The sequence below is a fragment of the Callospermophilus lateralis genome, chromosome 4 (genome assembly GCF_048772815.1).
Source record: "Callospermophilus lateralis isolate mCalLat2 chromosome 4, mCalLat2.hap1, whole genome shotgun sequence".
Lineage (NCBI taxonomy): Eukaryota > Metazoa > Chordata > Mammalia > Rodentia > Sciuridae > Callospermophilus > Callospermophilus lateralis.
Genome location: NC_135308.1, coordinates 39518247 through 39533007, shown reverse-complemented (window position 1 = coordinate 39533007; position 14761 = coordinate 39518247). Strand labels below are relative to the sequence as shown.

The following is a 14761-nucleotide window of genomic DNA, read 5'->3' as shown; positions in this document are numbered from 1 at the left end:
CCACCCACAGCCAGCTGACTCCAAAAGAGGAAAAATTGAACTGTTCCATCCAGATGCTGAAATTATGTTTATTTTATTTTTCTTATCTTTCAACTTTGAGCCAGCATCAGTTGTTTTATACACTCTTTGGTAAAGAAGAAAAATGGATTTGCAGGCCTGAAGATTGAGATCCCTGGTAAATCCTGACAGGATTATGCTCTTTCTTGTCATTTGAGCTCTTTGGGGTTATTCTGGGCTTAGGCTATTTGTTTTTTTTCACAGGGAAATTTGAAATCATATAGGAACTATGGTACTAAATATTAAGAAGAGACACAAGGTACAGAGAAGAGCCAATGTAATTTGTATAACAATAGGAAATACTAAGTTTGTACCTATTAGTAACTCCCCTAGGAAAATCTTAGATGATCGATCTAATTGTAGCTAACAAAGAAAATGATGATTTATTATTGTGATATAGTCTGGCCATGTATGTACTACACTCAAAAGAAAGATGGCCTTCCAACAGGTCATTGAATTATTATACTATCTTACAGTTAGAACTGTTTCATCAAAGATCAAGAAAACGGAAAGGGATCCTGTATTTCCAATTTTTTATGATTTTATATAATCCAGATTATTTTAAAAAGGGGACCAAGGCTGGGGATATAGCTCAATTGATAGAGTGCTTGCCTCGCATGCACAAGGCCCTGGGTTCAATCCCCAGCACCACACACACACACACAAAAAGGGGAGATGGGCAAACTTATGGTATTAAGGTTCCTGACATCAAATCCAAAGCCTTTGCTAAAAGATAATACAGAGACTGATGGATGCTAATGAGTCTAAAATGATCTCTTACTTTAAGGCCCATCAGGGCAGCCAATTTGATCAGGATATTCATGTGAACTGGGCAAAGCAATTCCCATTGAGACAGTGTCTGGCAGAACAGCTTATCAGTGGGCTACTTTTAGACTTCTGTCCCATTTTTTACCCCCTACTTGTTAAATTAGAAAAATTCTACCCACCCCCATCATGATGAAAGTCTTTACCATCATTTTTGCCACCCAGGGCTCTACTTGGGCTGATATACAAGTTTTGCTTGATATAATGTTGACTGCAGGTAAGAGGAGCCTCATCATAAGTAAGGTTAATAAGAAATCACAAGTCTTTTACCAGGCTGACCCTCAAAGTACCCTGAATCCAAGAGTTGCAATACTACTAGTGGAACCAAACTGGGACCCAAATGACAATGACTGATATTAAATGGGACACTATTCTAAGTGTATCCTGGAAGGGTGCCAAAAGAATCATAGGAGGGTTATAATGTGGGAGGTACCTGAGCTGAAAACCTTACGAAAGATTTTTGCAATTACAACAGGGGGCAAGTGAAGACCCCAGTATAGTTGGAAAGAATATTATATATAGGCAATATATTGGCTTAGACCCAGAAGCCCCAGAAAATGTATGGATAGTCAATATGGTTTTCATTGGGCAGAGTAACCCTGACATTAGATAAAAGTTACAGAAAATGGATTGGGCTATGGGCATGATTCCTTCTCAGTTGGTGGAAATAGGCTAGGGCAAGATCTACAACGATCAATAAAGAAACAAAAGCCAAACAAGTCACATGTTCATTCAAAGCATCTAGGGTTAAAAACCTGGAACTGAAGGTCCTACCTGAAAATGAAGAGGCCCTTAGCGAAGGATCAATGCACATACTTGAAAAAAAACTGCCCCAATCTCTTAAACAAAAAGGATTAGCTCTGGGGTTGGGGTTGTGGCTCAGTGGTAAAGTGTTTGCCTAGCATATGAGGCCCTGGGTTTGATTCTCAGCATCACATACAAATAAATAAATAAAGGTATTGTGTCCAACTACAACTAAAAAATAAATATAAAAAAAATAGAAAGGACTAGCTCATTAAAGAGCCAAGGCATCAAGATGGTACAAGTGGATGACAACTTTGCTGAGGACCACAGAGGGCTGGAGGCTCCTGTGACATTTCTGGCTCCAATAATTATTTCCCCACGGGAGCTCCAGGTACAACTGACTGGGGGAGAAACCCATATACTTCCTAATTGACACGAGGACTATGTATTCAGTTTTAAGAACCTCTTTAACAAAAAGGAGTAATCAGACTCAGCGACAGGCGTTCCTATGCAGCCTCTAGAGTGCAGCTAGGTAACTAGGTGACCTCACCTAATTCACAGCTTTCCCTATGTCCAGAAAGTCCAGTTTCATTGTTAGGGAGAAACTTGATCTGTAAAATCTATGTTCAAGTGACCTTCTTCCCAGAGAAGTGACAAATGCAGGTAAAAGTGCCTCTCAAACAGGCACTTAATCTTCAGCTGATTTTAACCCAGGAGGGTTCATCAGAGGGTGAGCTAATGCCCCTTGAAATCCTCCAACTTGTCAGCCAGGTAGTATGGGCCAACAGGACTCCAGACAAAGATAACAATGCTTCACCTGTTAAGGTTCTTTTAAAGGGAGGTGCCTCATCTCTCCACTTAGTACTCTTTGTAGTGGTAGGCCCCAGAGGGAATCCAATTTATACTTCCTTAAATGCAGCCCGTCAAACGCAGAAGCTAGTTATGACCCTGCAAGTCTCCTATTGTGTTTGTAAGGAAGGCTAGATTGGAAAAGTATCATTTTGCTCAAAACTTACAAGTTATTAAGATAATCTATCCAGGAAATTCACGCTGCAGTGCCTAATGCCTACATTCTTCTAAATGCTCTACCATCAGAGTGTAGATGGTTCATTGTCCTTGATCTAAAACTATTTTTTGTATCCTGCTTGAAATCAAGTCATGATTATTTCCTGAGGGATTCAAAAACTCAACCATGATCATTGGAAAAAAAATGGCTAATGATTTGAGAATGTTGCAATTAAACCCCGATACAATATGTAGATGACTTGTTGAACCACTTTGACTTATAAAATAAGCTGAGAACATACCACTTGGACCCTTAACCACCTCATTTAGGTGCAAATTTACAAAGAACAAGTTATTCATCTGGGGTCCCAAAGACTGATGAAGCCTAGAGACTGACTGGAAAAAGGCTACTGCCAGCATTCAGATCCCCAAGAACTATAGATGGTTGCAAGGATCCCTGGGACCCGGGGGATGGCAGGCTATTGCAGAACATGGATAGCTAAATTTGGGCTTATAGCAAAGCCTATATATGAGGCTCTAATTGGAAAAGACCTTAAGCCATTATTTTGGACAAAGGAATGCCAAATGCTTTTAAAACTCTGAAGAATGGATTGATGTCTGCCCCTATTTTAGGACTGCCTTAAAGAGTCATATAAACTGTATGTGCATGAATGACAACAAATTGTGTTGGGAGTTCTTATTCAGTTGCTAGGGAATAGTTCTCCAACTTGTAGCTTATTTCTCAAAGCAATTAGATTACACGCCCAAGGGATGGACTCCTTGTCTCGGGGCAGTAGCAGCCATTCATGATGTACCAAAGGAAGCTGAAAATTGTACACTTGGACAGTCAATTACTATAATATGTCACATCAGATGTTAACCTTGCTGGAGTAGATACTGGCTAATTGCTGAGAAGCTAGGTAAATATTAGGTGATATTGTTAGATGATTCTAATGTGGCTTGTCAAATGATGTCAACTTTAAACCCAGCTAAGTTGCTGTCCACGGGGCCTCAGCCTCCATTAATGCAACAAAATTGTGTAGAAGTTCTTCTTCTTTCTTTGAGGAGGGGGGGCGGTGGTTACTGGGGATTTGAAAAGAGCTGAAGCATGCTAGGCAAGTGCTCTACCACTGAGCTACATCCCCAGTCTTGTTTTTGTTTTAGGACAGGATCTCGCTAAGTTGCTAAGGTTGGCCTTGAACTTCTGTTGCTGTCTCCTGATTACAGCACTTCAAGCCTGGCTGTGTAGAAGTTCTTGATGCTGTCTTTTTTAGTGGACCAAACCTGATGGATTAGACATTTGACCACACAGATTGAACTCTGGAAGTAGCTTCATGGATTATGGACAATGCCATTCTGAGTGTGCAACAGTGATTTTATAAGAGGTCATCAAGTCAAATCCCCTCTAGGCAGGTACATCTGTTCAAAAATTAACAGTCTTTACCCAGGTCCTTGAACTTTCCGAAGAAAAACATGCTAACATTTATACTGACTCAAAAGTATGCCTTTTTGATTATCCACACCCATGGGGCCAGATGGAAAGAGAAAGGGCTTCTAATCTCCAATAATAAAGATATGAAACCTCCTTCAGAAGACATGCAAACTCTTGAAGGCTGTCCTCATGCCAAAAGAGGTGGCTATCATACACTGTCCCAGATATCAAAAAGGAGACTCCATACTAGGCCAGGGAAATTGCCCAGCTGATCAGGTTCACACAAAACCATGTTCCCCACCCCCCGCCCCCACCAGATATCTGATATTAACTTGACTTCTTTCTCTCCTGTATTTTCAGAAGATGAAAGAAAAGCCCCAAAATGGGGTTTTAAAGAGCAGGACCCTTCCTGTCACTGGAAGGTCAACTCTCACAGAATCATCTTATTACTGAGAGGTTTGTGTTTACCATAGCTAACTATTCATCAGAGCTCTCATTATGGGCAAGATGTGTTAACTGAATTCCTTAGGCCACATCTCAGAGGGCCAAGATTATATCAGGCAATAAAAAAGATAACCTGGAAATGCTAACTTTGTGCCAGGAATAACCCAAACAGAAAAGCTGACCAAAGCTCAGGGGGTCATATCTCTTTGAACACTGGAAAGTAGATTTTACCCAGATGTCTAAGGCTTTCGGAAACTTCAAATTATCTACTAAATTTTGTTGACATTTTTTCTATTTGGGTGGAAACCTATCTACCAGGACAGAATAAGCATCAGAAGTGGGAAAGGCTCTACTAGCAGAGAAGATCCCCAAGTATGGCGTACCCCATTCCACAAAGAGCAACAAGAGCCCTGTCTAGGTCACCAAGGTAGTGAAGCAAGTGATCAAAGCCCTAGGAATTTATCAGACTGCATACTTCCTGGAGAGCTCAACTGATAGGTAAGATGCAGGTGATCATACTCTAAAAAAGACTTTTTAGCCAAAATAGGTCAGGAAAATTATCTTACATGGGAAAAGGTATTGCCTACTGCCCTTGTCCACATTATGGTTGCTCCTAGAAGCAGACTACAATATGGAGACCATTTCAGGCTTCCATAAAGGAGATATTCTCTCCACACTTAGAATATGAAAATAAAATTAAGTATATATACAGCAACTTCATCAAGTTCTAACTTCTATGCATGGGTTTGCTTTCTATGCAATAAGATATTATCCTATGGAACTCTTTCCCACTGGGAGACTGAGTACATTAAAGACGTGGAAAAATCAGAATCCAGAAAAACAGCTGACAGAAAAGTAGATGGGCCCTTATGATGGACTTCCAAACATGTACACTTCTTTAATGTACAGATGTCAGGCTGCAGATCCACCACACTCGAGTAAAAAGAGCATCACCAGAAACAACCCTCCTATTGTCTTCAATATCAATAGTCATTCCACTGTATAACCCCCTGAAGACCTCAAATATCTCTTTAAAAAGCAAAACTTAGGTGAGACACACACTAGATAATTATATTACTGTCATTTTTTGCTTTCTTTGTCTTTTCCTTACTCCAAATCAGATCCATTCTAACCTGTTATAACACTTAGAATGTAAAAATAAAATTAAGCATTATGAACAGCAACTTGATAATATGCAATACTTGGGTCTTAATGTTTCTGAAGCCTATCATCAGACTATCTGCTGGGTGTGCAAAGAGCTCCTTATCTCTGCCACCAACAGACTACCCTGAAAGATCTAGGCAACCAATCAGTCTACTATACCAGATTCTTCAGATTGTCTGGAAATCTGGGGGAATGTATTTTTCCTTCACCTGTTGGAAAATGCTTATTCTCTTCCTCTAAGCAAGAAGATCCTGAGATGTTTCTAACAGCAGCTGAAATAAAACAGCATGTGCTTGCTTTATTTCAAGTACAAGTCAGTGCCATGCTTTGGGTAGACTACGTGGTACACAACAGAGTTGGACGGCTAACTGCAGAATAAGTTCAGTTAGGTGAAACAGTGGCTCTATGCATTGAAAAACTTAATGATAGTTGGGTACAGTGGCACACACTTGTAATCCCAGGGACTCAGGGGGTTGAGGCAGATGGATCACAAGTTCAAGGGCAAACCTGACAACTTAGTGAGACCCTATCTTAAAATAACAGATAAAAAGGGTTAAAACTATAGCTCAGTGGTAAATTTCCTGAGTTCCACCCCCAGTATCAAAAAACAATACAAAACAAAACAAAACCCCACAAAACCAAAAACAAAACAAAAATTAACCACAAACCAACCAACCCTGAATAATTCTTGTAGGACTAAGTAAAGTACTGGACTCTCTGACAGATGCATAACTGACTATCACTTTAAGAGAATCTATGTGACTTGGGTGACAAAATCACTCACTAAAGGCAGGGAACATTCTGTGCCATGGATATGGTAATGGACTTACAGAAGCCACGGTGGCTTTATTTGCCCTATGACCGGATTGGTCAATACACCTGGCGTCACCCACACTTTCCAGGATGAGTTGTCTCCCATCCATTGACAGTTCCACATAAGTATTATAAAAGTCAGGTACCATATAAGAGAACTTCTTGGCTGTTCCATCCTTGAATATACTTATCCCAGAAACTACCTCCATTAATACAGAATTTCATATAGAATCCCCAGCAGTCACTTTTTAATCAAACCTAAGGGGCCATCTGTTCTTAAATGAGACTATACAAATCTACAATGTAGTCTTCCAAAATTGGATGGTCTTAGATTTTGATTGCTGCCTAATGGGGGAACTTGTGTTCTCTTTTAACAGAGAGTACTGGGTGGTACACACCTGTAATTCCAGCAACTTGGAAGGTTAAGACAGAGGGATCTGCTGACCTTAAACTAAGTTTAAGGTCAGCCTCAGCAACTTAGTGAGGCCCTAACTTCCTAAGTAAATTCCTTCTAAATGGAGATGCTTAATGTTTGGGGCTATTATTTTTCTTTTTTTTCCTCCTCTTTGGGTGGTATTTGTCTTAGCACATTTTTAAGATGAGTGCTTGAACTGTAAGTATCAGCAAGAAAAAGCCTCTTACATTTTTCAGACAAGGCCCAAGAAAGTTCTCTTACCCTTTCGAAGTCTTCCATTTCAAGTTCCTACATCGCCCCTGTCAGCATTAAGTCCTTATGGCCCCCCCTTAGAAATGTAATGATGACTTGACAGTGGGAATTTGAAGGAGGGCCCAGTGTCTGACCTAACTTCATCTTGCTTCTCTTACTTTTTATTTCCTTCTGAGTTCTCCTGAATCATTCTGTTCTGTAGATTCCAAGAGCAACAAGTCTGATGGATAAATACCTTGTGACAAGGGTTGAAACTATGTCCCACACAACAGCAACTTTCTATGACTGACAAGGCCCTGCCTTACAGATCCTGAGATAAAGATCAAACAGACCATGGTGTGACTATGATTTACTGAGCTGTCAGCTGTGAAAACCTCCATAGCTATGCAAATCCTCATATCTTGCCTTTGTCTCCTTTTCTATAAAATCTCAAAGTTCTGATCAGCTTCTTCAAGGCAGATCTTAAGTCTTATTATCTGCTCTTTCCAGGGCAGCAAACACCAATTAAAAATCTTTTCCTGCGTTCACCATTGTTTACCTCTTCACTTGGCATTTTGGGATGGGTTGCCAAACCTTCCATTGGGACCTCTGGAGCCAGGGTTTTTACCCTAAAATTCCAGTAACAATAGTGTGCTGATACATATGGCACATACAGTTTATTGAGAAATGTATGATGCAAGTAAGAAAATGGCACCAAGGTACAATATGAATTTAGCAGGTTTCAGGAAAAAAATGTATAAAATAAATGTTGAATGAACAAGTCAGAACAAGGATACAGTGATGATGACATCAGTTTGGTTTCTTCTTTCAGTAAGGGGGGAAAAGTAATTAGAAACTATAAAAGTAAGGCATAATGCAATCACTCAAACTAAAATGTTGTGTGTTTTTTGGATAACTGAGAGGACCTATTTGAATTTTTTTTAAGGGCACTAGAGTTGGAGCTTTAGAATTATAGAAAAATGAGCTGGGGCTGGGGCTCAGTGGTACAGCTCTTGCCTAGCATGTGTGAGGCACTGGGTTCAATTCTCAGCACCACATAAAAAATAAATAAATAAAATAAAGACATCATATCCACCTATAACTTATATAAAAAAAAGAAAGAAACAGAAAAACAAATGTGATCATAGCACACTGATTTCCCATACCCCCGTACTGGGGATTTAACTCAGGGGTGCTCTACCACTGAACTATATCCCCATTTTTTATTTTTCATTTTTTGAGACAGGGTCTCCTAAGTTGCCAAAGTTAACCATGAACTTGTAACCCTCTTCTTCAGCTTCCTGAGTAGCTTGTATTATAGGTGTGTGTCAATACATCTAGCTCTGTTGTGACTATTATTATTATTATTATTATTATTATTATTATTAGAAGAAGAGTCATATAGACAAAGCATGGAGAACTAAATGGCAGTTATATTTATTTTATCAACATTGACTAACCAAGAGTAAAAATGGAACTGAAGAAGAAAAGTGACAAAAATAAGATAGAAGGGATATGGATGTCTAGAGGTTCTAGCCAAGGGAATTCAGAAAGACAATGAAAGAAAGGCAACTAAATTAGAAAAGAAGTAATACACAATGATGTATGAAGAAAACCTTATGGAATTTACCAAAAACATTAAAATGAATAAATGCAGGTTATAAGATCAATGTATAAAAATTAATTCCATTTCTATACAGTGACAATGAGCAAACTGAAAATGAAATTTAGAACACAATTCTATTTATAACATCACCAAAAAGAACAAAACACTTAGAGCTGGGCATCATGGCACAAGCCCATAGTCTCAGCTATTTGGGAGGCTGAGGCAGGAGCATCACAAGTTTGAGGCCAACCTGGGCTACTTAGAACCTGTTTCTAAATAGACAGATAGATAGATAGGGATGTGGATGTAGCTTAGTGTGAAGTACCCTTGGGTTCAATCTCCAGTACAGGGAGAAAAAAAGAATAAAATACTTAGGAATAAATTTAACCAAGGAAATATACGATTGGTATACCTAAAACTGTAAAACATTGTTAAAGAAATTAAAGAATTAAGTAATGGAAAGTCATCCATGTTCATGGGTTGAAGCCTGGTCAACTAAGAACAGAAACAGTTAAAAGTGATTGCTGTAAGCCACAGGGCTGGGGTAGAAGGAATGGGGCAGGAGACTGTTAATTTTCATAAGCCTGTCCATATTATTTGATATTTTAAAACTATGTACACCTTGATATAAATTTTAAATGTTAATTTTTAAAATTGTATGCTTTTGTTTATTTGTTTTAAAAAATATTTATTTTTTATTTGTAGTTGGATATAATACCTTTATTTCACTTATTTATTTATTTATTTTTTATTTTTTTTTTTTAAATTTAATATTTATTTTTTAGTTTTTGGCAGACACAACATCTTTGTTTGTATGTGGTGCTGAGGATTGAACCCGGGCCGCACGCATGCCAGGCAAGCACGCTACCACTTGAGCCACATCCCCAGCCCCACTTATTTATTTTTATGTGGTCCTGAGGATAGAACCCTGGGCCTCGCACATGCGAGGCAAGCACTCGCTCTACCACTGAGCCACAACCTCAGCCCTTATTGTTTATTTTTATGTGGTGCTGAAGATCAAACACGGTGCCTCATGCATGCTAGGCAAGCACCCTGCCACTGATCTACAGCCCCCAAATTTGTATGATTTTATATACAGTATGAGGAAGATGTTCAAATATTGATTCTCTGACATTATTTTTAAATGTTTGAAACTATCATTATCTAAAATTATTTTAAAATAATAACAGCTACTGCAATGGAGGGCACAGTACTCAAAATTCTCTAGTCCTTTAAGTCAATTTGGGAATGGATACCAAAAAAGTAGCATTCTATTCAAGAAAGTCTTAATTTATAAGTATGAATCTTTCAAAAATCATTTAGTAAGGAAGGTAATTATTAACTTTAGAAATGTAATTCTTATAAAAATATTATTCAATATAAAATTATTCTAAGTATCAGACCTTTTGGTTAAAATAGGACTTCATTCACAAAATCCAATTTACATCCATTTACTCAAGTTCAAGCAACCAGAAATTGAATGGTCCTGTTCAGGATGCAAGTCTCAGATCCATTAGTGATTTGTGTAGATGGTTACAAAGCTAGAGACAAGCAGAAACCAGGGCTAACCCTGCTCTGTCACAATTTCCTACAGCAGTAACAATAAAGTCAGTGCTTCAATCTGATTCCTTTTTTTTTTTTTTTTTTCCGGAAGACTCAACATCTTTGTTTGTATGTGGTGCTGAGGATCGAACCTGGGCCGCACGCATGCCAGGCGAGCTTGCTACCACTTGAGCCACATCCCCAGCCCTCAATCTGATTCCTAATAGAGAATAAGATGCACTGAGTTTAGTGCTTTTGATGATCATTAGAATTAACTCGGCAAATAAGTGAAATGCAATGACTCCTGTTCCTCCCAATAATTATATTTGCATGTCCTGGGTTCAGAAGCCAATGTAAAAATTAAATTACAAGCACATTTCTTACTAGACAAGTGTGAGGGAAGTTGAAAGTGCTCTGTCAGGTTTTAGAAGAGAAGTCAACCTGCCCCAGAGGTAAAAGCTAAAGAGCAACCTCGCAATAATACATGTGGGAGTCCAAGGTTGATAACTATGATAATCCTGGCTACCATAAACAGACACGAAACATGCATACTTTCTAGTTCCAAGAACAAAGCGTAAATGTTGAGTGAAAATAAGTAACAGCCATGAGACCTCAGTATTTCAGGTGCTCAAAAGGTGCTGACCCAGAAATCATTTAAACATAGCATTTCTAACTATCCCCAAACTTAACTATACACGGTTTTAATAGGCAATCTTATCAAGCCAGGTAAAAGTTAAAATAGATGATACATAAAGATTATAAATAGATGATAGCACAGAGATGGTATGTAGCATGGTATATTGTTACTTTATCACAGGAAAAACAGTCAAATTTAGAATCTTAACACCCCCTTCACAGTCTCCCTCTCTTATGTTGCTTTCTAAGGGCAATGAAAACCTAATATTTTAATCTATTTGAAACTCTGGAAACTGACTTCTTAAAGTTTTCTGGATCAGTGAATTCCCTGTAATTATTCTGATTATTTGAGAAGAACTTTGAAATTAATCAGTATTTAAGTCTTCTCCACTTGTTAAGAAAAATTAATTACAGAGCTACCGAACATAACATACTTAGGAAAATATTTACAACATACTTACTGAAAATTATTTCATTAAAGGCTCAATCGATACTCTACACCAAAGAGGGGAAAAAAAGAATAAAAAGAAGCAGCAGCAGTGGCCTGGCATGTGGCCCATGCCTAACTCCAGAGACTGAGGCACAAGGATTGCAAGTTCGAGCCAGCCTGAGTAAATTAGCGGGATGCTGCTTCAAAAAATAAAAAGAGCTGGAGGTGTAGTTCAGGGGTGAACCCCACTGGGTTCGATTTCTGGTAACATACACACAAAACAAAAAAAAAAACAAAACTTGTCCAGTTCCTTAAAATATTTGAGTCTTGCAAAATTAATGAGAACCTCAATGAAGTGCTTCTACTAATGTACAAAAAAATTCTGAATTCCCTTGTGTGTTTTTATATACTCAGAAAAGAATGAGAGATAATTTAAAGAATAATAACTCATGATTTTTATATCTAACAGAAAAGAAGCTGAATAATTCTAGCAAGGCAATTTTTAATTCAATTTTTTAATTCATTAGCTATTCTAAATAAGATTTGTTTCCTAAAATGCTATCTAAAATTTAGCAGATACACACCTGAAGAAGAAAGGGCCTGTGTCTTGCACACATAATGCATATGAGCATGTAAATGTTTTCAGGGCTTCAATGGAATGATCCCTATTAAACTGCTGATATGTAGGTAAAAGGAATATGAATAAACCCTCCAAGGGGGCACTGGCCGTGTCTATCTTGTTGACTGACTCGCTGCCAGCATGTGGAATGGAGTTGAGCACATGAGTATTATATGAATAAGCGAATAGATCATTCATGTGTGGTCCTTTCTTTGTGAACAGGGGAAAAGCCCATGCAGTACAACAGACACTGGTGAAGTCATGTGAGATTTATACAATTTTGGAATCTTTGTGAAAAATTACTGCTAAAGCTGATTTGAAATCTAATGTCAACAGTGTTCCTATTTGTATGAGAAGCTGATGCATAAAAATGTTCCCTTCAGCAATTCATTACTGAGTCATTATCTTTCAACATACAACAACTTATGAATCTGCTCAGATTTATTACTAAGAACAGTCATCTCTCCATAACTTTTTCTTTCTTTCAGCCTACTACCACCTATTTTCTGCCCCCAAACTGCTTGAGTCAAGATAATCAATGACCTCCAGCTACCAAATGGAATGGACATTTCATATCTCAACTGCATTCAACATGGGTAACCTGTCCCAACACTCACAGCCAGGTTATTTCTGCTTTGCTCTTGAACCCACAATCTCACAGAATACCTACCTCAGACAAGACTACTCTGAGACCTAATGAAACAAAGCAAGGGTACTTCATGATTCTATCTATGCACTGACAAAAACAAGGGCACTGTGCAACCCATAAAATATTAAACACCCCTCCTCTCCTTAAATGAATGACTTATGTTTTTCCCCAAGAATTGCCCCACTTTCTGAAAGCATACAATCAAGAGCAACCCCCAAATTCCTTAGTTCTACCCCAAATCCAAATTTTGTAATTTTTTTTCTAACCCATGGTTGCCCATGATGTGCATTCTCCCTCACCTCAAAAAATATTACACTCAGTTTGTTCAACTACTAGTGTGTTCCTGGTGGTCTTTGGATGAAGGGTACCCAACAGCATCAAAGTATTAATTCTTTAAAGACCCTTGTAATCCCAACTCCCCTCAAGCAAATTAATTCCCTACACACATTAAGGCAAACTAATTTTATTTTTCCTTTTTCTTTCAATCCTTGTCCATATGTACATACTGTGTATTTTTCTATTATTTAAATAACTGTAAGTACTGTTTTACATTCTGCTCTTATCTGCTAAATATTACATCAGTTTTTAGTGGCTGAATAATATCCCATCATGATTGATTCTTAAAGCATTTCTCCTTATAGGAATAAAACAATAAAGGAGATTACACTTTGCTTCCAATGTCCTATATAAACTATACATCTTCCTCAGCCTCAGGTCAGATGTACCATATTTTAGTTATCTGATCTGCTGGCAAAGAAAAGTGTAGCCTTATTGGTTTTGTTTTGGACTGGGGATTTAACCCAGGGACTTGGCATGCTTAGAAAGCACTCTACCTCTGACATAATGGCCAGCCCCCAGTCTTACTACTTTAAAAGCAATGAGTTATGAAAGAGTGCCAGACTGGGTGCCAAGAGGCTTGACTTTAGGAATGCTCAGTGAACAATAGTGTGACCTCTGGCTAGAGATTTTCTCATTCTTGGTATACTTCCTCTTGTCTAGAAGGAGTCCCTTACTGTCTATTGCAGTCGTCAAGTCAGTGGCCCTGTGACCTGCTTGAGGGAAAAGGCCACAAGACCGGCGTTCCCATGACTAGGGGTGAAAGCTACAACTCGCATGCTGGGGCCTGCTCTGGACGTCTCCCACTGCCCAGGCCGAGACGACTGGCGATGGGAGGCTTCCGGTGAGGGTTTATCTCCTCGAGGAGAAAGCACCTAGTCACCAGAGAACAAAGTCATCAGCAGTCTGCAACTTGAGTAATGCACACAATCGACTGGAATTTTTTCACTAAAGATTTCTTTCCGGATGCGAAAGCTTGGAACTGGTAGTTCAAATATTAGTACTCGAATGTGAGGGTGTGCAAACCATACACAGCCATTCTGCGGAGTTTAGGATTTCCCTAAAAGGAGTTCTGGTTCCATAGAGCACCAAATCAACCAGGTATGGGGCTCACCTGCCGGTTTGTGGCCACACTCCTGCGAACGAAACCACAAATCTCATAAAGTGATTGCCCGCGACCAGGTGTTCCTCACTCCCTGCCCGCTCTGCCACACCTGCACTTGCGCCCCCGCCTGCACCTGTGCCCCCATCTGCGCCTCGGTTCGAGCTCACCCACCGGCGGCGCGTGCTGCGCCAAGGCGCAGGTGGCTACCGCAGCCAGAAGGACGAAGATGAAGCGACTCTGGCCCAGCATCATTCCAGCGGCAGCCGCTTCTCCAGGGGACTCCCGCCGACGCCAGGAAAGGCACCCCAGGGCTCAAAGCAAGCCGCGCCCCCCACAGCCCCGTGACCCGTGACTCTGGACTGCACCACGAGAGGACGGGGTGGGGGTGCAGAGGAGGAGACGGTGGGAAGAAGGAGTCTGGCGTGACAGAGTCGCGGAAAGGGAGTCAGGACGAGGGAGCTTTCCGACGGGAGGAGTGACCCGCGTGATAGTGAGTTATTTAGAAGTCCAACAGGAGTTCTTGCTCTCTGGCTTGCACTTTCTGGTCCAGGCATCATTTTGTAAACGCTTCATTAAAACTCAGAACATTAAGCCTCCGAATAAGGGGAGTCTTCGCTTGCCTTAAGAAGGTGCCGTTTCTTGGTGTCTCCCCCGCCGCCCCGCGAGCTGTGGTTGAGTCCAGCTTTAGCTCCGCCCCGGCTGGTGGGG

General features: G+C 39.7%; 1 protein-coding gene across 2 annotated transcripts in view; it reads right to left on the bottom strand.

Annotated features, from left to right (window-relative positions):
* The window catches only part of Asah1 (N-acylsphingosine amidohydrolase 1), a 36948-nt gene extending 22478 nt beyond the window's left edge, over window positions 1-14470 (bottom strand). Inside the window, exon 1 of one of the 2 annotated variants that reach the window (XM_076852428.1) lies at window positions 14225-14470. In XM_076852428.1, the coding sequence (XP_076708543.1) occupies window positions 14225-14305 (81 nt within the window). In that variant the 5' untranslated portion in view covers window positions 14306-14470. The remainder of the gene's footprint in view (window positions 1-14224) is intronic. The other variant, XM_076852429.1, reaches the window with a different exon arrangement.
* Between the last annotated feature and the right edge of the window lie 291 nt (window positions 14471-14761).